Genomic DNA, 24,846 nt, shown 5'->3' on the forward strand with positions numbered 1-24,846 from the left:
GGCCAAACAAATATTTTGCCTTCTGGTAAACTTTTCAGACAAGCTGTCAGACGGAAACCAACATCGGCCTGCTAAATAATGTTACTGTAGGTTTTGAGTTTGTTTTTTGTTTGTAAGATTTGATCCAATGCAATACAATACAATTTATTTTTGAATAGCCCAAAATCACACAAGGCATGCGACAATGGGCTTTAACAGGCCCTGCGTTTTGACAGCCCCTCAGCCTTGACTCTCTAAGACACAAGGAAAAACTCCAGGCCTGGATGGCCTCAGTGGGTGCAGGTTTTCTTTCTCACCCTTTTCCTAATCAGTGTCCAGTTTTCACCACTAATTAACTTCTTCTCCCTCTATTTTAATAGCCCTGTTTTTAAGGATTAAGTCTTCTGAATTGATTTTTTTCTTCATTAAATGACAGCCAAACAGAAATGAGACATGAAACGAGCCAACAGATGAGCAGCTAAATTGGGGCTTCAAACTCCAACCAGTTCCTTAATGAGAAGCTGATTCTTGCTGTTAATCAAACCCGTTATTCAATTCCATGGCTTGTTGCTGCTCTCTTTTTGCCACAGCAGACATTTCCAAAACTGTTAATATTCTGGGTTTTTTTTTTCTAAGAACTCCTAAAATGTTTCGGTAACCTGAGGGATCAACCTTTACTGAGACCTTCATCTTTATTTTCAGATTCTGTTTGATGGGTACAGGTGAGCTGGTCATGTCCTGCTTGTTTTATGTCTCATTACTGTCCGGCTGCTAATTAAGGAAAAAATAACTAAGGGGCCTGAGTCGAGCTAATTAAAGCTAAGGCTAAAGAAGTTAATTAACATCAAAAACTGGTCACTAATTAAGAAGATGGTTAGAATGAAAACATGCAGCTACTGCGGCCCTCCAGGACTGGAGTTTGACACCCCTGCTCTAAGAAGACAAGGAAAAACTCCATTGCCATTGTAGGGAAAAAAAAAATGGAATAAACCTTGGGAAAGACAGTTAAAGAAGAGACCCCATTCCAGGTAGGTTGGGCGTGCAGTGGGTTCAATACAGTATAACAGTGCAATAGAAATATTACAAGTACAGAGCAGAATTCAATAGTAGATATTACATAATGTGATGTTTGTGATATCAACTAAGTAATTAACTATTAATTAACCAACACAACCCAAGAAAGAATCCCATTTTCGAATAATGAAGAGCTGTTCCTGCCAATAACCGGCTTGTAGGTGGCAGTAAGATGGCAAGACCTCTCCAGATGTACCACAAGTTTACATTTAAAGGCATTAACATTTGAATACAGGAGGTCTAGCTTGCTATGTCCACATAAGGATCATGCCATTAAATCCAAAGCTGCCTGGCTGAAGACACCAGAGCTCAGAGTGACTTGTCTTTCGAATGTTCACAATGGAGTGAATCATTTCTGTGCAGCTTCTTCTTGTTCATGTTGCGCAGACATTTCCATTTTTATATGGAGTCGCTATTATTTATTTATTTGTTTATTTAATTTTTAAACTAGATCTCTCCAATTGATCTTTCGGCATGATTTTTACAGTCGGATGCTTTTCCTTTACACCAGTCCTCCCCGTTTATCCAGGCCTGGGACCAGCTCTAAAGTTAAAACTGGGTTGAATCATTTCTGCTGCTGTTATAATCAGTTTGTTATAATATTAAGTTTAATGTCCCTGTCTCTGTGCACACTGTTAATGGATTCATTCATACAGGCAGACCAAGTATGGTACACAGGGGCTAGGCTGCATTTGGAAACCATTAGCCTAGCAGTTTGGAGAACGAACAAACTGCAGTGTAAGCATTATGCTAGTATTGTATATTTTGGAGGTGGGCTCGAGTCTTTAATGTCCTTGTTTGGAGACCAGAAAGGACCAGCACGTGGAGAAGACAGTATATAAGCTACCAAGACCCTTTGAAGCTGACGGCCGGATGATGTTGACTTCATCCGTCCCGAAAATCCTTTCAGCGTAGTGACGAAAAATGGCAGACTATATACATCAAGATCCGACCTGGTGTTTGTCTGCTATAAGCTTCCTTCGTCTGTTATACTGCGTAAAATCGTCATTAAAGAAAGCGAAGTATAATTCTCTCATGTGATTCTTTGTTTGTACCGCCGTAATCACTATGGGAGGGATATCGCCTTTTAATATCATATCTCTGTATTTTCGGTTACTTAAAATGCCGCAATTTAAAAGAACTTATTCCAGCAAGGGAGCTTTTGCTTCTAAAGGATACGGCTGCTGAGCTTAAAAATCATCCTTGAAACGATGACACCACCGGCCCTCCTAGTCGGTAATGTGGATGAATTCAGACTGCATTTCACGGTAATGTAATGTGAATACGAAATACTGAAAAAGCAAGCACATCAGTCTCCAGACCCCTTCCCACTCTGTCTGACCGTATCAGAGAAAATCCGTATTAAGCATTAAATAGCATCTGGAATAGAAGGTTTAAGCCTCTTCTGCACAACACCCAAAATTCCACTCTTACCTATTTTTAATTAAGTGTGCTGTCTTACTATTGTAAAAATAAAAAAGAAAATAATAAACACTAAATTTGTAATATTTCGAATACTCCACCATTTAAAAATTTGCACACATTAAGTGTAAGTGGTTCCCTGCAAAATGCATATACAGACTACGGTGTATGCCATTAGTTAGGCAGTACTTACTTCATTGTAGCACGGTTCATTGAAATTATTAATCACAATGATAATGATGTATCACAACTTTGATAACAAGAATGAAATCTTGCCAGATTCAAGAAAAATCTTTAACCGTTCCATAGAGACAGAACCTAATATGATGTCAGACATGAGAGATGGTTTTGGATTCTTCCGGCCTTTGTGCCAGGTACAGTAGTTGGTTTCTCATGAACCGCTCGGTTGGAACGTTTACCAGAAGGCACAGGTCTCCTTAAGGGTTGGCAGCTACTGCTCTGACCCCACGTGTGCTGCCCACTGCAAGATCCCGTTTGTACATCTGAACGTTCTCACGCATCATTCGGTCTGTGAGGATTTAATCAGAGCTGTCTGGAACAGCCATGTTGCAACTGTGAATTTCTCATACTTTAACTTCATACCTGATCAGATGAGACAACATGTGGCATGTTTAATGTTTGTTGGGATTATTTTCTAATTTATTGATTTTTAAACCTGTTTGATTGAGTTCAGGGTTTATACATGAATGAACCTTGAACTTTACGTTTGAAGCTTCATAGCTTGAACAGCCCGGCGTTGGCTGAGTGACATCCTGCCCAAGGCAGTGTAAAGCACTTTTTTTCCTTTTTTTTTCCTTACTGCTTATTTCTTTTCCACTTTGCATTACTATCTGACTGAATGCCTGACACGGTATGGGTGAGCAGAGAACTTCTCAGAAGACTTCAATGAGATTGTACCTCACAGATTGTGAATCATGTGCACCACAGGTGATCGTCGACCTTGGTGTCTATTTGGAGAAATTCCACTTTGGTCAGCAAGTTAGAAATGGAAACGAGGAAGACAAAGCAGAATATTTTTTTGTGGACATGCGCTATAAAATATTACTGGCTTTACATCATGGCGCATATCATTTTCTTGATTTATACTTAACTTTACAATTTTTTTTTTTTTTTTTAAAACCAGATTCGCTACAGGAAGGACAAAGTGATGCCGAAGCAGACACCGATCTTCCCACTTGTTTCCAGTTCAAAGGACCTCTCTAATGGCTGTGCCATTGCAGCGATAATTCACTTCTACTGTCCCAACAGTCTGCGGCTAGAGGGTAGATTGGCTTGTTCCATATTTAATGTGCAAAATTTTGAAAATCTCCTGCCTTGAATGGGGGTGTCAGTCCATCAAAGGATGCTGGAGAAATTCCAGGGCACCCTGATGGAAAAAAGTATGCAGATGTGGGGATGGATGTCGGCAAACTTTATACATGAAAACTTCAGATGGTTTAATCTGAGAGAGAGGCAGCAATTTAGAACTTGTATTTGTCCCCGGGGAGAAATTTGGCTTTTTATAGATAGACTAGCCATATGCACCCAACTATATTGCACGTGTTAAAGTTGTCTGTAAAGGGCTCCCTGTTTAAACACGGCTACCAGTCGTGAACTGGGCCCTTCGTCGCACAGCATTATGATTTTTTATAAGGGAAACAAAATTAAAAGAAAACCCTTGGACATTGATTTGATAGGAACGGCCTACTCTGAATCACTGTCCGAATCGTAATTATGTGGTGGTGTAGGAGCATTTGTGGTTCTATCCGTTCACAGTCCATCTCGTTTTCACGACGCTGTCGTTTCCTCTCACAATCTCTTCTCAACCTTTCTCCAATCTCGCAGGTTGCTTTGTGGCAATCCAAAGAGTAAGGCAATATACACGGAGCAATGGTTATAAAAGGGGGACACATAGGTATCCAGACTCTTTAAAGCATAAATAGGGATCACTTCACTGACATGTGAGCAAGACACGGTACAACTGTGAGACACACAGCACTCGCCGGCTACAATGTAACAGTAATAATTTCCAGAACATGCTGTTACGTTGTCATTCATTATACCCACTGTCTTTCTTTCATTCATATGTTACGTAGGCACTTACCTTTTATCTTCGGCAATCTCATTCTCTAACCGGGCCTCAGGAGCTAACCAGCGTAACACTGTCCACCACCACTTTCGTTATTCCGGCACATCGTTGACATCTGTGAGTAACAACAGCGTACTAAACTGGAAGGTGGTCTACGCATGCGTGGAATTCGCAGACAATCAAAGATCCAGATCTAAATGAAGATCTCTTTAGTTAATTTAAAGCACAACAGTTTGTTTAGTTTGAATGTCTGTGTTTTGAGGTGTGACTGGAGTACTACAGTCTTCAGTAGTATAGGCCTGGAGGAGATTCTTAATGCAATGCCTATGTTTTAGCTGTCTCTCTACTGCCATCTAGTGCTGCTGCTTCTAATTCATTTGCGGACAAACAAAGATCAAGATCCAAATGAAGATTATATATAGAGATAGATATGAAAGGCACTATATAACAGATAGATAGATAGATAGATATGAATAGCAAAATTATAATAGATAGATATGAATAGCAACATTATAAGAGATAGATATGAAAGGCACTATATGATAGATAGATATGAATAGCAACATTATAACAGATAGATATGAAAGGCACTATATAATATATAAGGCAGTATATGATTGATAGATAAGGCACTATATGAAAGATAGATATGAATAGCAACATTCTAACAAATAGATATGGAAGGCACTATATAATAGATAGATAGATAAGGCACTATATGATAGATAGACAGATAGATACTATATATAGTCACTTTTAAGTTCTCCCACAGATAACTCAGGACTTGATTTTACCGTATAATTTCTGGTATTTTATAATGTCGGTTGTATAAGTCGAATGTGGAAAACTCACGCTATTGGTCCAAGAGATTACGCTATGCTAACGCCCACCTGAGAGAGTCACCATGGAGTACACGGCCATTTTTTCTATGTGGGTGCAGCAATGAGCTGTATCAGCGGGTGCTCCTAACCTCTCTGTTTCTCTCTCTATTGTGCCCACGTGACCACACGGTAATACCTACACTATTCCGAAGCAACGTTTGCACTGATTTGTGTTTTTTGTGTCTCACACCCTCATACACCTTTATCGTAAGAGCATCCCATATCCATGATGGAGCATTCAATCTGAAGAAAATATGAATCTGGTTTTAAATTAAATGTCATTCAAGTAGTGAAAGAAATTGGTAACTGCGCTGCTGCAGCAAAATTCAATGTGTCTGAAAAACTGATGAGAGATTGGAGGAGGCAAGAAGATTCATTCTTCATTTTTGAACAGGCGTGTAAGTCGGGGTTTGATTTTATGATCGATTTTTTGGGTTTCAAGCCCCGACTTCTATGTGAGTATATACGGTAGATGTGTTTACGCTATGGTTTGAACACACACTAGAATGACTAAAAATAAAGAACTTCTGGCATGGCAGTCTTAGTGGGGCACTATGCACGCATATTGCTGTTGGTATAAAGGAGCCCCGACAGACTTTAATGACATTTTCTGGCTGAAAGTCCTCAGTGTTGGTGTGTCAGAGAGAGGATTCATAATGGCACTCACTTAGGTTTTAATCCTCTCCTTCATTATGACCTGCAGGGTGTATGATTGTGTCCCGTAACTGAGCCTGCCCTTTTAAGTAGCTTGTTGATTTGACGGGCCTCTCTTGAAGTGATTTTAGCAGCCCAGCACGCCACGCTGGCCGTCACTGAGTTGTAGAAGATGTGAAGGATGTCACTACCGTCTCCTAAGGTAGAAGGAGCCTGCTCTGCCCTTTTCTTATATTTCCTGTGTTACGAGAGCAGGCCTCGTCTTCAATGTAACCAGTGAGGTGCGACTCTCTGTCTTACATAACCTATACAAAGCATTCGCACCTTTGGATGTTTTTGTATTTTATTAGCACAGAACTGAATCACAGTGGATTTAATTTGGCCTTTTTGACACTGATCAGCAGAAAAAGACTGGCGGAATGAGTCAAAGTTGTATTGCAGTGTAATGTGAAAACTTTCAAGGGCCTGGATACTTTTTGATAGGCCCTGTTGCATATCTCTGATGTGGCCGTCGCGCTGCTTTAGTTCAGACAGGGAAAAAAAAAATGAACCGTTGTGTATGGCATTGTGAGAAAAGCAAGTGGGCCTTTGGAATGCCAGCAGCCAGAGAGTCAGCACTACTCTTGGCTGTACATTGTTTAAGTAAACCAAGAACACCAAAAGTCTTATTTGAATCTGTTTTTAAGCAATGCCTTCTACATCCCTCTTGATTTTTGAACACCCCTGCATTTTTTTCCCCACATAAATCTGCTTATCTAAAGGAATGCAAAACAAAAAAACTGCTAATTAACATCACTGGAGAAACCGCACAATCCACGGAGCCGCTTAAGACGGAGAATAACAATAAACAAAAGTGTTTGTGCGTATTTTCAATCTGTACAGCACCCTTTACTGATCTGCCCTGAAATAGGACGTTTTTAGCGAGTAGACTGTGCGACTTTGGTAACATTAACATTTATTGGTTTCATGAATTGTATTACAATGGGCAGCGTGACTTTGTGATCATTGGTTTCCTTTGGTTTCACAAATTGCTTTCACACGGGCAGACAACTCAGATCCAATGTCCTCTCCTCTCCTCCGCCTACCCAGAAAGCAAAAGATGAGAAGGCCCCACGGAGAAGCTGCTGAAGTCATAAAGGAAACTTCTAACAGATGTAGGAAGTGAATCAGAAAGTGAAATGCAGAGTCTGAAAGAGAGTCCTTAACACTCGTAACAGTAGAAAGTAATGGAAGGAGGAGGAGATTAGAAGCACCCACCACACGACAAACCAACTCAGGATCCCAGATTAGGACCCGAGTGCAGCCATGCGACGGGTGACACCTCAGCACCACACGAGTTCAGATGGGGTGGAGCAGTGCGAGGTTTTTTTTTATGGTGGCTGGAGTGCCAATTGTGCCACCAACCCCCAGGTTATTCCCTGCAGGTTGGAGGGTCTACTTGCAGGGCTGGGTGCAGATTAACGTCATACCCAGGACGGAGCAATCGCAGGCCTTGCTCATGGTCCCAATGAAGTAGTTTATGGGATTTGAACCGGCAGCCTTCCGATTACCAGTGCAGATCCCGAGACTCAGAGCCACCACTCCGCCCTCGTAATGGAATTGGGGGCTAACTTTGATACAAAATGAAACAAAATTGCATGAGGTAATTGGAAGTAAGGCACAGAACTGCACCGACACTACAGATCACAGTTTATAAAGATAGCCAAGGTGTTTCTATCAAGTTTAAATTATTTTACGTTTCACTGTTCACAAATCAATTACAGAATCATAGGAAGTCAGAGTCTCTCCTTTGAATGCAGGAGCCTAGAGATAGATAGATAGATAGATAGATAGATAGATACTTTATTAATCCCAACGTTAGGACCTCTTTCAGTGGTGGGGCGCATTCACGGGCATATCTACCCTCAAAGTGGGCATACTTGGACAATATAAAGCTATCTGTTAGACTAACAGAAATCAGAACAGTTGAAGGAAATGCAGATGAACATAAGGGGAATATTGAAAGTCAACACAGCCAGTAACTGGGCACTAACACCCCTGCATTGCCTTGCCCCCTCAGTTTCTATACGAGGTGTGGCAGAAAAGTAATGAGACTGGCAACACTGCAAGCGATCTGGCAACGCTGCGCTGTTGTCCTTGATAGAGCCGTGTATCAGTACCCTCCCATAGCTCAGTGCGAGTTTCAACTCCTTCCGTTAACTACGTGACTTTTGTGACTGCTATTAGCGAAGTTGTGTTTTTGGTTGTGCGTCACGCAAAATGGAACAGCGGAATTTGGAACAACGTTGTGCCATTAAATTTTGTGTTAAGCTTGGAGAATTGGCAAGTGTTCCTATGGGGAACATTCTTTATCCCGAGCTCAAGTTTTTCGCTGGCACAAATCATTTTTGGAAGGCAGAAAACACGTTGAAGATGAACGCCATTCAGGGAGGCCTTCAACTTCAACAACCAATGAAAACATCGAACGTGTGAACACTCTTGTGAGATCAGACCGGCGTTTAACATTAAGAATGTTGAGTGAACAATTCAATTTGAACAGATTTACCGTTCATCAAATTTTGACTGAACATTTGCACGTGCGGAAGATCTGTGCCAAAATGGTGCCTAAAAACCGTCCTCTCCATAACAGAATTTTTGACCTCAAAAGGCATTCCTGTGGTTCCCCAGCCCCCTTATTCACCTGACCTCAGTCCGTGTGACCTAAACTGAAAAATGTCCTCAAAGGACGTCATTTCGGGACTTTAGAAAACATCCAAAAGAGTGTAACGGACATGCTGAAGACCATACCGGTTGAAGACTTCCAGCACTGCTACCAACAGTGGGAACGACGTCTCCATCGGTGTGTAGCTGCCCAAGGGAACTACTTTGAAGGGGACAACATTGATGTTTGAAAAAAATAAAAACTTTGGTAAATAAAAAATCAGTCTCATTACTTTTCTGCCACACCTCGTACATTAAGTGAACCTCAAGTTATAAAGTAAAAGGTCTGGAAACTTAACAAGTGTATAAAATGAGACAGTAATAGCGTAGAGAGAACATAAGGAAGGCAAAGTGGCACAACTGTGTAAATGAATGTCTGCGGTGTGGGTATAACTTGTTGGTTTAAAGCTTACATGGCTTTCTTTTGCTTCTCTTCCTCCACAGATGTATGCCTGAAGGAGACCATGTCTGTTGCGGACAGCCTGTATAACCTTCAGGTTGTTCAGGAATTTTGTCAAGATTGCCTGGGGGGCTGCTGCCCACTTGCTTTGGAGGACTTACTCTACGCACCTCCAGCACTCAAAGTAAGGTGAAGCCTGGAAAAAAATGGTTGGGGAGTAAGAAAAAAATGAGCTGTTCTGATGTTGTGTAGTTTAACTAAACTCATCATCAGGGGATTATTATTTCATGTTTTCTTTTATACAGGAGTGAGCAAAAGGTGGTTTACAGTTGTTTGTGTGGAAAAAGACATGCAGGTTATGATTGCTACATTCAACCACACTTTAATAGTAATGACAACAAAAAATGTAATAATAAATAAATAAACGATACAAGAATAAACTCTGTTTTCCATACTGACAACTGTAAACCTGCTTTTGGCCATCCTTCTATATAATGATGTTACTCTTCATCTCGATAATAATCCCACGGCATCTAGCTGCACATTTAGAACAGAGAATCAATAACAACATGACCAGTGTTTTAGGACAGAGTCTGGATTGGGCGACCTCTTATTGCAGGTATCCATGTTAAGGTTTACTGTCCTGTGTTGATAGGTTGGAATTCTTAACTTGCATGTCTTGTCAGAGCAGTAGGTGTGATAGAATACCAACAAAAGTCACACACACACACACACACACACACAAAGTACAGTATAAGTACTTAAATAATTTGTCTGTCTATTATAGTGAGTGCATCTGTCTGTCTGTCTGTCAGTGATATAGTGCCTTTTACATCTGTCTGTCTGTCTGTCAATTATATAGTGCCTTCACATCTGTCTGTATGTCAATTATATAGTCCCTTTCACATCTATCTGTCTGTCTGTCTCAATTATAAAGTGCCTTTCACATCTGTCTATCTGTCTGTCTATTATATAGTGCCTTTCACATCTGTCTCTCTGTCTGTCTGTCAATTATATAGTGCCTTTCACATCTACAGTCATGTGAAAACATTAGGACACCCTTTGAAAGCATGTGGTTTTTTGTAACATTTTTAATAAATGGTTATTTCATCTCCGTTTCAACAATACAGAGAGATTAAAGTAATCCAACTAAACAAAGAAAACTGAAGAAAAGTCTTTTCAAGATCTTCTGTAAATGTCATTCTACAAAAATGCCTATTCTAACTGAGGAAAAAGATAGGACACCCTCACATGTATTCCCTCTTAAATTGGCTCAGATCTCACACAGGTATATCACACCAGGTGCACATAATTAGTAGATCGTTACTCTGCATGTTGAATGAGGCTTGCCCTATTTAAACCTCAGACATTTAGTTTGGTGTGCTCCTGACTGTTGAAGTGAGAGTGAGCACCATGGTGAGAACAAAAGAGCTGTCAGAGGACTTCAGAAAAGATTGTAGCAGCCTATGAGTCTGGGAAGGGATTTAAAAAGATCTCAAAAGATTTTGAAATCAGCCATTCCACTGTCCGGAAGATAGTCTACAAGTGGAGGGCTTTCAAAACAACTGCCAACATGCCCAGGACTGGTCGCCCCAGCAAGTTCACCCCAAGAGCAGACCGCAAGATGCTAAAAGAGGTCTCCAAAAACCCTAAAGTGTCATCTCGAGAACTACAGCAGGCTCTGGCTACTGTTGATGTAGAAGTACATGCCTCTACAATCAGAAAGAGACTGTACAAGTTTAACTTGCATGGGAGGTGTGCAAGGAGGAAACCTTTGCTTTCCAAGAGAAACATCGAGGCCAGACTGACATTTGCCAGAGATAAAGTTGACAAAGACCAGGACTTCTGGAATAATGTTCTTTGGACAGATGAGTCCAAAATTGAATTATTTGGACACAACAGCAGAGGACATGTTTGGCGTAAACCAAACACAGCATTCCAAGAAAAGAACCTCATACCAACTGTGAAGCATGGAGGTGGAAGTGTCATGGTTTGGGGCTGCTTTGCTGCAGCAGGACCTGGTCAGCTCACCATCATAGAATCCACGATGAATTCTACTGTGTATCAGAAGGTGCTTGAAGAACATGTGAGACCATCAGTTAGAAAATTAAAGCTGAAGCGGAACTGGACCATGCAACATGACAATGACCCAAAACATACTAGTAAATCAACCAAAGATTGGCTGAAAAAGAAGAAATGGAGAGTCCTGGAATGGCCAAGTCAAAGTCCAGATTTGAATCCCATTGAGATGCTGTGGGGTGACTTGAAAAGGGCTGTACGTGCAAGAAACCCCTCAAACATCTCACAGCTGAAAAAGTTCTGCATTGAGGAGTGGGGTAAAATTTCCTCAGACCGATGTCGAAGACTGGTAGATGGCTACAAGAACCGTCTCACTGCAGTTATTTCAGCCAAAGGAGGTAACACTCGCTATTAGGGGCAAGGGTGTCCTATCTTTTTCCTCAGTTAGAATAGGCATTTTTGTAGAATGACATTTACAGAAGATCTTGAAAAGACTTTTCTTCAGTTTTCTTTGTTTAGTTGGATTACTTTAATCTCTCTGTATTGTTGAAACGGAGATGAAATAACCATTTATTAAAAATGTTACAAAAAACCACATGCTTTCAAAGGGTGTCCTAATGTTTTCACATGACTGTATCTGTCTGTCTGTCAATTATATAGTGCCTTTCACATCTATCTATCTGTCTGTCTGTCTGTCTATTATATAGTGCCTTTCACATCTGTCTGTCTGTCAATTATATAGTGCCTTTCACATTTGTCTGTCTGTCTGTCTGTCAATTATATTGTGCCTTTCATATCTATCTACACTCACCTAAAGGATTATTAGGACCACCATACTAATACGGTGTTTGACCCCCTTTCACCTTCAGAACTGCCTTAATTCTACGTGGCATTGATTCAACAAGGTGCTGAAAGCATTCTTTAGAAATGTTGGCCCATATTGATAGGATAGCATCTTGCAGTTGATGGAGATTTGTGGGATGCACATCCAGGGCACGAAGCTCCCGTTCCACCACATCCCAAAGATGCTCTACTGGGTTGAGATCTGGTGACTGTGGGGCCATTTTAGTACAGTGAACTCATTGTCATGTTCAAGAAACCAATTTGAAATGATTCGAGCTTTGTGACATGGTGCATTATCCTGCTGGAAGTAGCCATTAGAGGATGGGTACATGGTGGTCATGAAGGGATGGACATGGTCAGAAACAATGCTCAGGTAGCCCGTGGCATTTAAACGATGCCCAATTGGCACTAAGGGGCCTAAAGTGTGCCAAGAAAACATCCCCCACACCATTACACCACCACCACCACCAGCCTGCACAGTGGTAACAAGGCATGATGGATCCATGTTCTCATTCTGTTTACGCCAAATTCTGACTCCACCATTTGAATGTCTCAACAGAAATCGAGACTCATCAGACCAGGCAACATTTTTCCAGTCTTCAACTGTCCAATTTTGGTGAGCTCGTGCAAATTGTAGCCTCTTTTTCCTATTTGTAGTGGAGATGAGTGGTACCCGGTGGGGTCTTCTGCTGTTGTAGCCCATCCGCCTCAAGGTTGTGCGTTTTGTGGCTTCACAAATGCTTTGCTGCATACCTCGGTTGTAACGAGTGGTTATTTCAGTCAAAGTTGCTCTTCTATCAGCTTGAATCAGTCGGCCCATTCATTCTCCTCTGACCTCTAGCATCAACAAGGCATTTTCGCCCACAGGACTGCCGCATACTGGATGTTTTTCCCTTTTCACACCATTCTTTGTAAACCCTAGAAATGGTTGTGCGTGAAAATCCCAGTAACTGAGCAGATTGTGAAATACTCAGACCGGCCCGTCTGGCACCAACAACCATGCCACGCTCAGAATTGCTTAAATCACCTTTCTTTGCCATTCTGACATTCAGTTTGGAGTTCAGGAGATTGTCTTGACCAGGACCACACCCCTAAATGCATTGAAGCAACTGCCATGTGATTGGTTGATTAGATAATTGCATTAATGAGAAATTGAACAGGTGTTCCTAATAATCCTTTAGGTCTGTCTGTCTGTCTGTCTGTCTATCTATCTATCTATCTATCTATCTATCTATCTATCTATACAATCTATCTTATCTATCTATCTATCTATACAATCTCTTCCTTTTGTACGACAGGTGAACATCATGACGTTTATGGCAGAACTATTTTGGTGGTTTGAAGTCCGGAAGCCAGAAGTGGTTTGCCCAAGAGAGACGCTGGATTTGCAAGGTGTTTTGGGATTTTCTTCTTGTTAATTTTATGCATTGAAAACATAAAGGTGACAAACTCAAAAAATATCTCTTGTGTTTGCAGATATGTCTGACATAGCCGAGTGTGTCTCTCCCACAAGCTGCAACAATAACAGGTACTGGGTTGGGCTTCTGTTTTTTGGCCCATACAATATGAAAGCCAGGAGAACTTGTTCATGTAGATTTAGTGGGCAAAGCCGAGATGTGGCGTGCATGGGGACTGAGGCTTAACGGGTGGGCTTTGGCAGTGTTGTCAGAAAACGGAAGGAAAATTCCTTTTCTCTGAAGCCCACCCCAACTCCCCCCCACTTACTGGGCTAGTGGGGCGCACAAGATTTTCATCCATAAGCAGATAACAAAATTAGAAAGAATACATGTGATTGGTTCTGTTCAAGTAATATTTCATAGCAGGCCTTATGCTGTAAAGTAATAAACCATATCAGTCCCTGCAGTTTTATAACTCTGCTACTTTTTGCACCTCTTGAATGAACATGGCAGTGAGGGCAACAGAGGGTGTAACTTTGGTCCGTCGTGTTAAAGTGAATGCACCTCATGGGTGGTCATCACCATGTTGTAAAAATCCAGGCTGGCAATGTGACCTATTAGCTAAAGTGCTGAACTTTAAACATACAAAAGCTGCAAATTCAGTCTTCGTCTTTGAGGCACTTGAAAAGAAAATGACTTACATAAAGAAAGTTCTCTTCTTGTAAAGCACCTTTACATGGTGTTCACTGCAGAATGATGGAGAATATTAAACAGTATGGTGTTTTTGTGTCCCTCGACACATTTTCAGAGTATTTCTAACTTGTGGAGGCGCCAGTATCTGACATTAAATTGAATTTTCTCTTTTTTTAGTGGCTCTCCGTCCTTCATTTTTAAGCAGCCATTCCTACCGATTCCTACTCCTCAGTCTCCAGGGCGGTCAGTGCCAGGTAAGACCAACGTCGCCCTTACGACAATCGTATCTGCTGTTTCAGTAGGTCTGTCTCTTGAGCAGCACCTCTTCAGAATGTCATGTGTGTTGTGCTGTGGTGACTGGTTAAATGGCATGTGGCACTTGGGGTTAATATATACACAGTTTATAAAGAGTACTCACCGCCTTGGACGTTTTCACTTTTTATTGTTATACAACATTTTGGATAATGGACTGTCTGTCAGGCAGGCCGCAGTTTGTGAGACTCAAGGACTGAGGGAGCAACACTGGAGCACCACAGGGAACAGAGCCGTCTCCTCCTCTCTTCACCCTGTAAACCTCCGGCTACAAAAATAACAGCAGGTCATGTCACTTGTAGAAATTCGCAGATGATTGCACTTATGGGGTGTACTGACATGGGGGATGAGACACAGGAGAGAGGAGTCAGGTGGAGGATTTTGTTTTTTGGTGCAAAGAGAATTGTCTGCATCTTAACATCAGCAAAACCAAGCAACCGCTTATTGACATTTGCTGCACCAAAGAGCCACTATGTCCGGTCGCTATTCAAGGAGTGGATGTAGAGGGTCTGCACTCCTCTACAACCACTTGGGTGTCCATATTAATAACAGGTTGGACTGATTTCGGAGCACAGAAGAGCTATATAAGAAAAGGCAGAGCAGCCTCTTTTTCCTTAGGAGACTGTGTTCCTTAAATGTGGGTAGTGACGTGTTCACATCTTCTACAACTCTGCGATGGCCCGTGGGATTTTCTATTTTGTGGTGTGTTAGGCCCGGGTCCTCCCTGCGTGGAGTTTGCATGTTCTCCCCGTGTCTGCGTGGGCTTCCTCCCACAATCCAAAGACATGCAGGTTAGGTGGATTGGCGATTCTAAATTGGCCCTAGTGTGTGCTTGGTGTGTCCTGCAGTGGGTTGGCACCCTGCCCAGGATTGGTTCCTGCCTTGTGCCCTGTGTTGGCTGGGATTGGCTCCAGCAGACCCCCGTGACCCTGTGTTCGGATTCAGCGGGTTAGAAAATGGATGGATGGATGGTGTGCTAGGCTAGTAATATCACTTTAAGAGAGGCCCACCAAATCAAAAAGCTAATTAGGAGAACAAGCTCAGTTTTAGGATAGGATGTGCTCTTCATCCCCTGGAGGTCATAGAGGTTAAGAGAAAGAAAACAAAAAAACTCAGTGCCCTTATGAACAATGCTGCACGTCCCCAATGGGACACACTGACACTGAGTGTTTTTACCCAACAAATCATTCAGGAGTAGGGTGTCAAGAAATGCATTATGGTTTGGGTTCTTTATACCAACAGCAATACGTCTGCATAACGCCTCGCTATGATTGGGACTGGCATGTCAGAATTTTTTTTCTTTTTTAATTTCCTTGATTTATACTTATTTTGGTGTGTGAATATTTATTTACTTACTTACTTGCTTATCTACCCACTTATGTATTTATTTGTAAAAAGTGATATTTCTCCATGGAGACCATCCATCCTTCTATCTATCTGTCTGTCTGTCTGTCTGTCTGTCTGTCTTTTTTGACGCCTGATCAACAGACGAAAACTCTTTAACGTCGGTATGATGTCTGCGAAGTGGTCTGTATCGCTGTTTCTCAGCCCAGTTTTGGGTCACGGGTTGCTATTGTTTCTAATGGTAGTGGGTCACGATGGATTCCCAAAGATCCACAGTCTGTAGCCTCAGTAGGACTTTAGGGAACTTCAAAACTTGACATGATCTGGTGAGATGCATTGGGCTGAATGGCCTGTTCTCGTCTTGATTGTACAAATGAAGGCTTTAGTTTTGAGACTTGGCCAATGATGGCATCTTATATTCTTAACTCCACACCCCCACATAACAATGTCTTTATAATTTTGTGATACACTGTCATTTTTCATTTTGTTTTTATCCAAGTCACCTTAAATGCATTTTAATTTTATTTTGTTGTGGTGTTAATTGCTTTACAATTGTGCGAACCACCAACGACAGTTTAAAATGATGTTTCTGTTTTGCAGGGTCTCTGACTCAATCTACCTCATTGCCGCATGTTGAGGGAGTAGGAAAGGCGACATGGACAAAAAAGCAGTTAAGGTAGGCTTATGTGGGACGAGGATGGTCATTGAAGTCAAAGCCTCATCTTTTGCATTTTGGGTAAATGATAACGCTGTGAGCCCAGTAAGCCCTAGAGCTCTTTTTAACATTTTTAACGTACCTTCTAAGCTCTGTGGTACACCTAGCTGGCCTGTCCTGGGTGAAGGCAATGCATTAAATGAGTAATAAGTTGTTCCACTTACTTTGCAAGTGAATGCTCTTCTTTTAATCCTGTCCTGTGAAACTGTAACTGACTCCTTATCCTTCTTTTTGGCCCCCACAGCAGGCCATTGTCTCAGGCTGTCTCCTTCAGTATTCCGTTTGGCTTGGACAGTGACGTGGACATTGTGATGGGGAACCCTGTTGCCATGACACGTTCTATCAGCTCTGACAGCTTGAATCCTAATGTCTTCCAGTTACCAGAGACTGTTACTCGGGCCACTTACACCCCGCCAGAAGATGTCAGTGCATTTCTGGAGAAAGGGAATGGTGACGGTGCAGTAACTGGTCAGACAAGTCAGAGCAGACCACCCTCAAGTCAGAGGGCATCATGGGGCACTCAGACGGCCCCCAGCAGGATCAGAGCAGAGAAGGACCTTCCTGTGGAGAATGGATTGACAGATGATCATAACAAGTACACCGATCTTCCCACCATAGAAGAGGCACTGCAGATAATTCATAATGAGGGTAAATTAGAACCCCGGCTCCTCCCTGAGGGAGCTGCAGATGGATTCTATCTGCATTCCCCTGATGTGATGGAAGAATCTGGAAGTGGTCGTCATGGTGACAACTCCCCTCGATTAAGCTCTTCTGCCCCTACAAAACCTGGAATGATGTACAGAGTTCATGATGATATGGCACCCTCCTCTGAAAAAGAAAAACGTCCAAGAAGAACATCAGAAGGTTCTCGAATATCCAGGGATGATGATTCGGTTTTGAGGGACAATAGTTTAGATTCAGATCTTTCTGAGGAATTTTCAAAACACCACCAGGCAGGCAGAGATTGCCTTGATGCCAAAGATGATAGCACGTCTGGTTCAAGTTCTCTCAGTTCGCAGCCGGAGAGCAACCCGGCTTCTTCTACGAGCCCTAGCATCAAGATGACTAGCTTTGCCGAACGCAAAAAGAAAGTTGCAACAACCGAACCTCAAAAGGATACCACAGAGCCCAAGATGATAACGTGGGCTCAAAAATCGGAAGAAAGTCCCAGCAAAAGCCCAGCTCTTAACACGGAGATGTCAGAGCTGGGGGCAAGGTTGGAGGAGAAGAGAAGAGCCATCGAGGCACAGAAAAAAAGAATAGAGGCCATCTTTGCCAAACATCGGCAGAGGTTGGGCAAATCAGCCTTTCTCCAATTGAAGAAACGAGAGGAAGGTAGTCAGCCAGAGGGAGAAGCAGACGCCTCTTCCACTGAGGAGGTACCAAAGTTATCCTTGGAGGAGAGGCTTTCTCGGATTGGGGATGAGGAAGAGAGAGAGACCCCTAGCCCCCTTGACTCCACAACTTCAAAACTGGTGGACGATGAGCTACCAAACAAAATTCGTTCAGAGAAGCAAGTTAGATTCTCTCCTGAAATCGGAAAGGAGAAAATCGACGATGCCAGCCTTGGCGAGTACAACAAGGCTGTCACAAAACTCAATGCAGCCTTGAACTCCTTGCAGAGTGACATGCAGAGACTGGCAGAACAGCAGAAACAACTGATGCGCAAAAAAACGAACCAAGCTTGGGTCATCCCTGCCAGTCCAAAGCCAACAGCTGCTGCTCCCCCTTTACCTTCCCAAAGAATATCTCGTGATTTCCAGTCCTCGCGTTCTGTGGACTTATCTTCCTCGTCTCCTTCCCCGTCACCTTCTCGAAAACCTGCCAACACATCCAATACTTCTTTGTCTGTCCCAAAATCCCCACAGCCGGCTCACAAAAGGCCTCAGTCATCAACTCCTAAGAGCCCTAAGCATGCCCGTCCAGTAGATTTAAAATTTCCCCCATTAACACGAGTTCTTACTCCCCCTCAGAATGTAGACAACCTACCACACCTTCGGAAATTCTCTCCTAGTCAATTTCCAATTCAGACTTCCTCCTCTTTCAATATTGGAGGAACAGAAGACAACCAGAATGGATCTAGGGGGCAGAAACCTGTTGGACCCATTCCTAAACCTCTTGCTGTTGAGGACGATTCCTCTGAAACTGGTTCCAGTGAAGATCCCCTCCTAAGTCTGGACGCAGATGGAAACATTAGACCAGTGGGACCAGTAGGTTTTCCCAAGAAAGAGCCCGGCACAGGCAGCAGCTCTGGTGCTCCTTCTGAATGCTCGTTTGACAGTGACTTCCAGCCTTCCCTGAATGGCAAAAGGACTAGTTTAATAGAAATCTCTCTGTCGTCTCTGCAAGTCCCCGATGAAGAGGATATAGAGGAAGGCCAGGAGGCCTTCAGTGACTCCATGAGTGACCAAACTGACTCGGAGCTGAAACCGGGAGTAGGCTTTTTCTTCAAGGTTAGTAAATATTGTCATATTATTCCCATATCTTGGTCGCTTTCCTGTGGAGTCCACACGTGCTCATCTGTCCACCTGGGTTTTTCCCACATACACCAGTGTTTAAACCTTTATCACCCAACCAGGGCCGGATTAAGACGAAATCGGGCCTGATGCTGCAGCGCAAAAAAGGTCTATTTCTTCTCGGCATTGGCGCATGTGCACTCGACACTCACCGTACACGCGCACTCAGACCGACCAAGGAGCCTAAATTGCTTGCGATGCAAACAGCCAGCCCTTTATTGAACATGAATAATAATAACGACGTAGTATCGTAACAACTCGAGATTAACATCAAACTATGTAACATCAACATTCAATAGCAATGGTCAGAAAAGTGCACTTAATGCAGAAAACCTAACAATGAAACGCACACAATTTCACAATTCTCTTACGAAACAGAGTAAGAAAAAATGAATTTGCAGCGACATTGGGGCAAAGTGACTCAGTTCAGGCTCTTGAAGGTAAAAATGTGTCCACGATTTAAATTTCATAACAGACCAGAATCCTGACGAGGATTTAAAAAATTCTGAACATCCATGCCGGGCCCGCGGGCCATCTTTTAGTTTTACCTTTACAGATAACCATTTAAATAGCCATCGATTTTTACTGTACAACTAACTTTCAAGGTGAAGCAATTACTGCGTGGCACTTACCGAACAATAATAAAGTGGCAAGAATCCCCAAGATATTGCAAAGAAAACGCAGCTAAATTACTAAGTAAACTGTTTAACGTAAAATTGATAGCACTGACTTGAAATTTTCGGTTAACAATAAACACGACGACGTTATAGTTACGTCACAGCGCAAAGAACAATAGTAACTGTATAATAAGTAACGCTGTGTCTAGGCATCTGAAAGTCGGACACCAAATTTCATTCTAAGAATTATTTTGTGGTTAATATAGCAAAGGAAAACTGTTCAGCTTCCGGAAAATTCTCGTCTGTTTTCATCTGGGCCTATTTCAGGAATGGGCCTAATGCTGCAGCATCAGTAGCACCCACCTTAACCCGGCCCTGGGCCCAACAATGTTCATGACTTTGATGGAAACGGACACTTTTTCTTTATATTAATATTACTAAAATTAAATATATAGCCAAGACAATGCTAATACTGCACATCCTGCTTGAAAGTATTCATTTTTTATTCGCCTATGAGTCGTCATGGAGTTGCACTACAAAGCGTCAGTTTTCTGGGTTAAAAACACTGGTGTAGTGTGAACGAAAGTGAATACCGAGAATAAAGTTGAATTTTTCAAATGAAAACGTACTTATCTTTGGTGAAGTGCAAGACACACAGTCACAGATCGGCTTGCTGAAGATCTTCAGTCAGGTAGCCAGCCAGCTATCAATGGAAACTGCAGACATGCCATTTGTTAAATTCTAAATTCACACCCTAGGTAACCACTTTTTAAAAGCATTTTAACTGAAAGGCAGTGTTATGCTTTTTATGTTTTTGACCTTTTGCTTTTTTATTTCTGCACATTCAGGAAGATGCTCTGTCACAGGATGAGATGGCCCGGCGTCAGGCAGCTCTTCTGGCAAAGCAGCAGAAACGGGCAGAAGAGATGAAGAAGCGCAAGCAATGGCAGGAGCAGGAGAAGGAGTCAAGGTAGACACAACAAGTCGGTCACCGTGAACTCTAAATCACATTAGTACTGGTTTATTAAAAGCACTTGCCTTTTAAAAATTTGAAATGAGAACACCTGACAGTCCTCATTAATGGAATCACAGCTTAGCATTCCAAAGTCGAGACTACTACTGGGCAAAATAGAATATATATATTAAAAATATTGCTATTAAAAAAAAAACACAGTATATATATTTTTTATTATTATTATACTTTATTAATCCCAAAGGAAATGACTTGGTTTTTTGCATACCCCTTGGGGTCAAAGTGCAGGGTCAGCCATTGTACAGCGCCCCTGGAGCAATTGAAGGTTAAGGGTCTTGCTCAAAGGCCCAGCAGAGTAGGATCTCTTTTGGCAATGACGGGGATTCATACATACACTTGGGGTTTATGGGTTCTGAAATTTAGGTTTTGGACAAAAAAAACAAAAAGGTATTGCTTTTTTTTTTTTTGGAGGTGGCAGAGTTAAAGATGCTAAGATTGGCATTGGGTGTGATGAAGATGGATAGGATTAGAAATGAGGACATTAGAGGGTCGGCTCAGGTTGGACGGTTGGGAGACGAAGTCAGAGAAGCGAGATGGCGTTAGTTTGGACGTGTGCAGAGGAGAGATGCCGAGTATATTGGGTGAAGGGTGCTAAGGGTAGAGCTGCCAGGGAAGAGGAGAAGAGGAAGGCCTAAGAGAAGGTTTATGGATGTGGTGAGAGAGGACATGCAGGTGATGATGGGGGTGACAGAAGAAGATGCAGAGGACAGGAAGATATGGAAGAAGATGATCCACTGTGGCGACCCCTAATGGGAGCACTGAAAGAAGAGGAAGAAAAACTGCCACAACCATACTGCTACATATTTACATCCTATTCCAAGTCAAATATTGCAAACTAGCTGTGCTGCCCATATAAGACGTGATGAAATCTAATTAACCAACGTAGACCTCAGAGTTAGCATTTGCAGTGTTAGGCATGTTGTAATAAAATGCATTGCATCTGTCATTTCAACAAATGGTGCATCACACATATAAAAAATGTATTACTACAAATGTTTGTGGTCTGCCATCTGGTGGACTGACAGAGACATAGCATCCGGACAGACACACAGACCACTTTATCAAGGTGTGGACTGTTCATAATAAATAGTTATAAAGCAAATCTCATTTAAATTACCAGTTTTTTTAATTATAAAAAGCACCCAAATACAATTAACAATATTTACATAGCAGAAAATGTATGTATGTTAATTTACCTTTGTAACAGAGGCAGAATTTTTTATTTAGAAGTTGGAAAATGTATAAATGGTGCATCATGTGGGTGCTTCTGTACGTCAGTACATCTGTCCAGGCAGTGTACGGTGTAACCAATGTAGACCTCAGCGTTAATGGTTGGATGCACAGTTTTGTTATGCACACGGTAATACAATGCATTGCATTTATCATTCCAACAATTGGCGCATCACAAACATTTCTCGTAATAAATGGCATTACTACAATGCAATGCATATCTCTCTGTTATGTGCCATTTGGTGTGGAATTCCTAAAAGTAGTGTTAATGTTTATGATGTGCCATCTGTAGGAATGACAAATGCAATGATTTCTATTGCTATAAAATTTTTGTCGTGTGCCGTTGGAGGAATGAGGGAGACGTAGCAATTGGACAAACACTTTTTTATCAAAGGTGGATTGTTCATAATGCAAAGTTACAATATAAAGCAAATCTAACTTAAATGAACATTTTTTAAATTATTAAAAGAACACAAGTACAATTAATATTTAAAAAACGGAAAAACTTTATGGTAATTTACTTACTGTAATGGTGGCAGAAGTAGCACGTGTTTTGTTTTGTTTACAGGTCAGAAAATGTTTAAATGGCGTATCATGTGGGTGCGATGTATACAGTACATCCAGACAGTGTACAGAAGTGGTCAATAAAGCGAAGAGAATGTTAAGTTGTATATCGCGATGTGTGGAGTGCAAGTCAGGAGAGGTTATGGCTGGTTATACACGGCCTCGCCTGGAGTACTGTGTGCAGGTTTGGTCTCCATATTAAACATAAAGACCCGGCAGCACTCGAGAAAGTCCAGGGAAGAGCGACTGGGCTGACTGAGAGGTCCGAGTTATGAGACTGAAGAAGTTGAACCTTTCCAGTTTAAGTAAACAGAGATTAAGAGGAGACATGACTAAAGCGTGTAAAATTATGAAAAGGATCGGTACAGTGGAAACCAGTTGCTATTTTAATATTCATTCTTCAACAAGAACTGGTGGGGGGGGGTATACACAGAAACTTGTTAAGGGCAAAGTTCAAAAAAAGTTAGGAACTTTGGTGACTGTGCGACGGGTACAGACCTATAAATACCTGGGAGTGCAGCTGGATGATAAATTGGACTGGACTGCCAACACTGATGCTCTGTGCAAGAGAGGACAGAGCCGACTATACTTCCTTAGAAGGCTGGCGTCCTTCAACATCTGTAATAAGATGTGGAAGATGTTCTACCAGACGGTTGTGGCGAGCGCCCTCTTCTACACGGTGGTGTGCTGGGGAGGCAGCATAAAGAAGAAGGACGCCTCACACCTGAACAAACTGGTGAGAAAGGCAGGCTGTATTGTAGGCACGGAGCTGGGCAGTTTGACATCCATGGCAGAGCAACGGGCGCTGAGCAGACTCCTGTCAATCATGGAGAATCCACTGCATCCACTGAACAGGATCATCTCCAGACAGACTGCTGTCACCGTCCTACTCCACTAACAGACTGAGGAGACCCCACACTATGAGACTCTTCAATTCCACCCAGGGGGGAAACGTTAATATTATACAAAGTTATTGTCTGTTATACCTTCATTGTTATCACTCTTTAATTTAATATTGTTCTTTATCAGTATGCTGCTGCTGGAGTATGGGAATTTTACCTTGGGATTAATAAAGTATCTATCTATCTATCTATCCATCCATCCATCCATCGTCTGCTTCAGGGCCCATGCCTAGTGGGATATGTCTAGAAACAGCTCAAGGGGAAGCCACCTAGAAGGCATCCTTCAGACATGCCCAAACTAACTTACCTGGTTTACCTGCATAGCGCCTCGCTATTGGGACTGGCATGTCAGAATTTTTTTTCTTTTTTAATTTCTTTGATTTATACTTATTTTGGTGTGTGAATATTTATTTATTTACTTACTTGCTTATCTACCCACTTATGTATTTATTTGTAAAAAGTGATATTTCTCCATGGAGATCATCCATCTATCTATCTATCTATCTATCTATCTATCTATCTATCTATCTATCTATCTATCTATCTATCTATCTATCATATAGTGCTATCTATCTATCTATCTATCTATCTATCATATAGTGCCTTTCATATCTATCTATCTATCTATCTATCTATCTATCTATCATATAGTGCCTTTCATATCTCTCTATCGACACAAGTGATGGGTGAATTTAAACTGAGCATGCTGATGATTGGGATTCCTGGAAGATGTAGTGATGTTCTTGAAGATGGTGTTCCGTGAAAAGAAAATGGAGGATGGGAGATCACTTTGCCATCCGTACACAACACAAGAGTTAAGAGGTTATAGGAGGCTTTGTGGACTGCAGGAAGTAACGTGTGTGTGATGACAAAGAAAGAGCAAAGACAAAAAGTGGATGAGAAGGAAGAGGGGAGGAAAACGATACACCACATGTCTTAGGGACTGACCTCAGACAAAGTTTTAAGTTTTCACTTGACGTGCCCGTGTATACGTTCTGTTTGGTTTGTAAGCTTATAAAGCCAGCTGAGAACACAGACCAAAGGAATTAATATCCTCAGAATTTGTTGAAAAGCCTTGCACAAGATTGGTATAAGCTGTTTTATAAATTTTATAGTTCCGATTAGTAAAAGCGTTCTTACATTCCCATCACTCCAGTTTAATCTATGTTGATGATCGTCACGCTTTAAACTCTTTCACTCTTTCATTTTAGACTTCAAGATGAGGAAACAAAAAGCCAGCCTGAGGAGAAAGAAGTAGTGACCCGGAGAGGAGACTTTACACGGAGAGAACACGAACGCAGACAGCAGCTGAAGATCATGGAGGACCTGGATAAGGTGTTGCGGCAGAAACCCCAGACTGTGCGAGCCGTCAAGAAGCAGCGACCCAAAACTGTGTGCCGGGATGACTCGGTTCTGTCTCGCAGCCCCGTTAAGGGATTGCTCGGTATGTTTGTCTGTTTTA

General features: G+C 42.0%; 1 protein-coding gene across 3 annotated transcripts in view; it reads left to right on the plus strand.

Annotated features, from left to right (window-relative positions):
- camsap3 (calmodulin regulated spectrin-associated protein family, member 3) overlaps nucleotides 1–24,846 on the plus strand; it is a 169,440-nt gene that overhangs the window by 127,149 nt on the left and 17,445 nt on the right. For all 3 annotated transcript variants that reach the window (XM_039770377.1, XM_039770378.1, XM_039770379.1), the window contains 9 exons: nucleotides 3,620–3,758; nucleotides 9,244–9,383; nucleotides 13,360–13,453; nucleotides 13,538–13,589; nucleotides 14,329–14,405; nucleotides 16,408–16,483; nucleotides 16,767–18,975; nucleotides 20,504–20,625; nucleotides 24,596–24,828. In XM_039770377.1, coding sequence (XP_039626311.1) covers nucleotides 3,620–3,758; nucleotides 9,244–9,383; nucleotides 13,360–13,453; nucleotides 13,538–13,589; nucleotides 14,329–14,405; nucleotides 16,408–16,483; nucleotides 16,767–18,975; nucleotides 20,504–20,625; nucleotides 24,596–24,828 — 3,142 coding nt within the window. The remainder of the gene's footprint in view (nucleotides 1–3,619; nucleotides 3,759–9,243; nucleotides 9,384–13,359; nucleotides 13,454–13,537; nucleotides 13,590–14,328; nucleotides 14,406–16,407; nucleotides 16,484–16,766; nucleotides 18,976–20,503; nucleotides 20,626–24,595; nucleotides 24,829–24,846) is intronic.

Source organism: Polypterus senegalus, chromosome 12 (assembly GCF_016835505.1).
Source record: "Polypterus senegalus isolate Bchr_013 chromosome 12, ASM1683550v1, whole genome shotgun sequence".
Taxonomy (NCBI): domain Eukaryota; kingdom Metazoa; phylum Chordata; class Cladistia; order Polypteriformes; family Polypteridae; genus Polypterus; species Polypterus senegalus.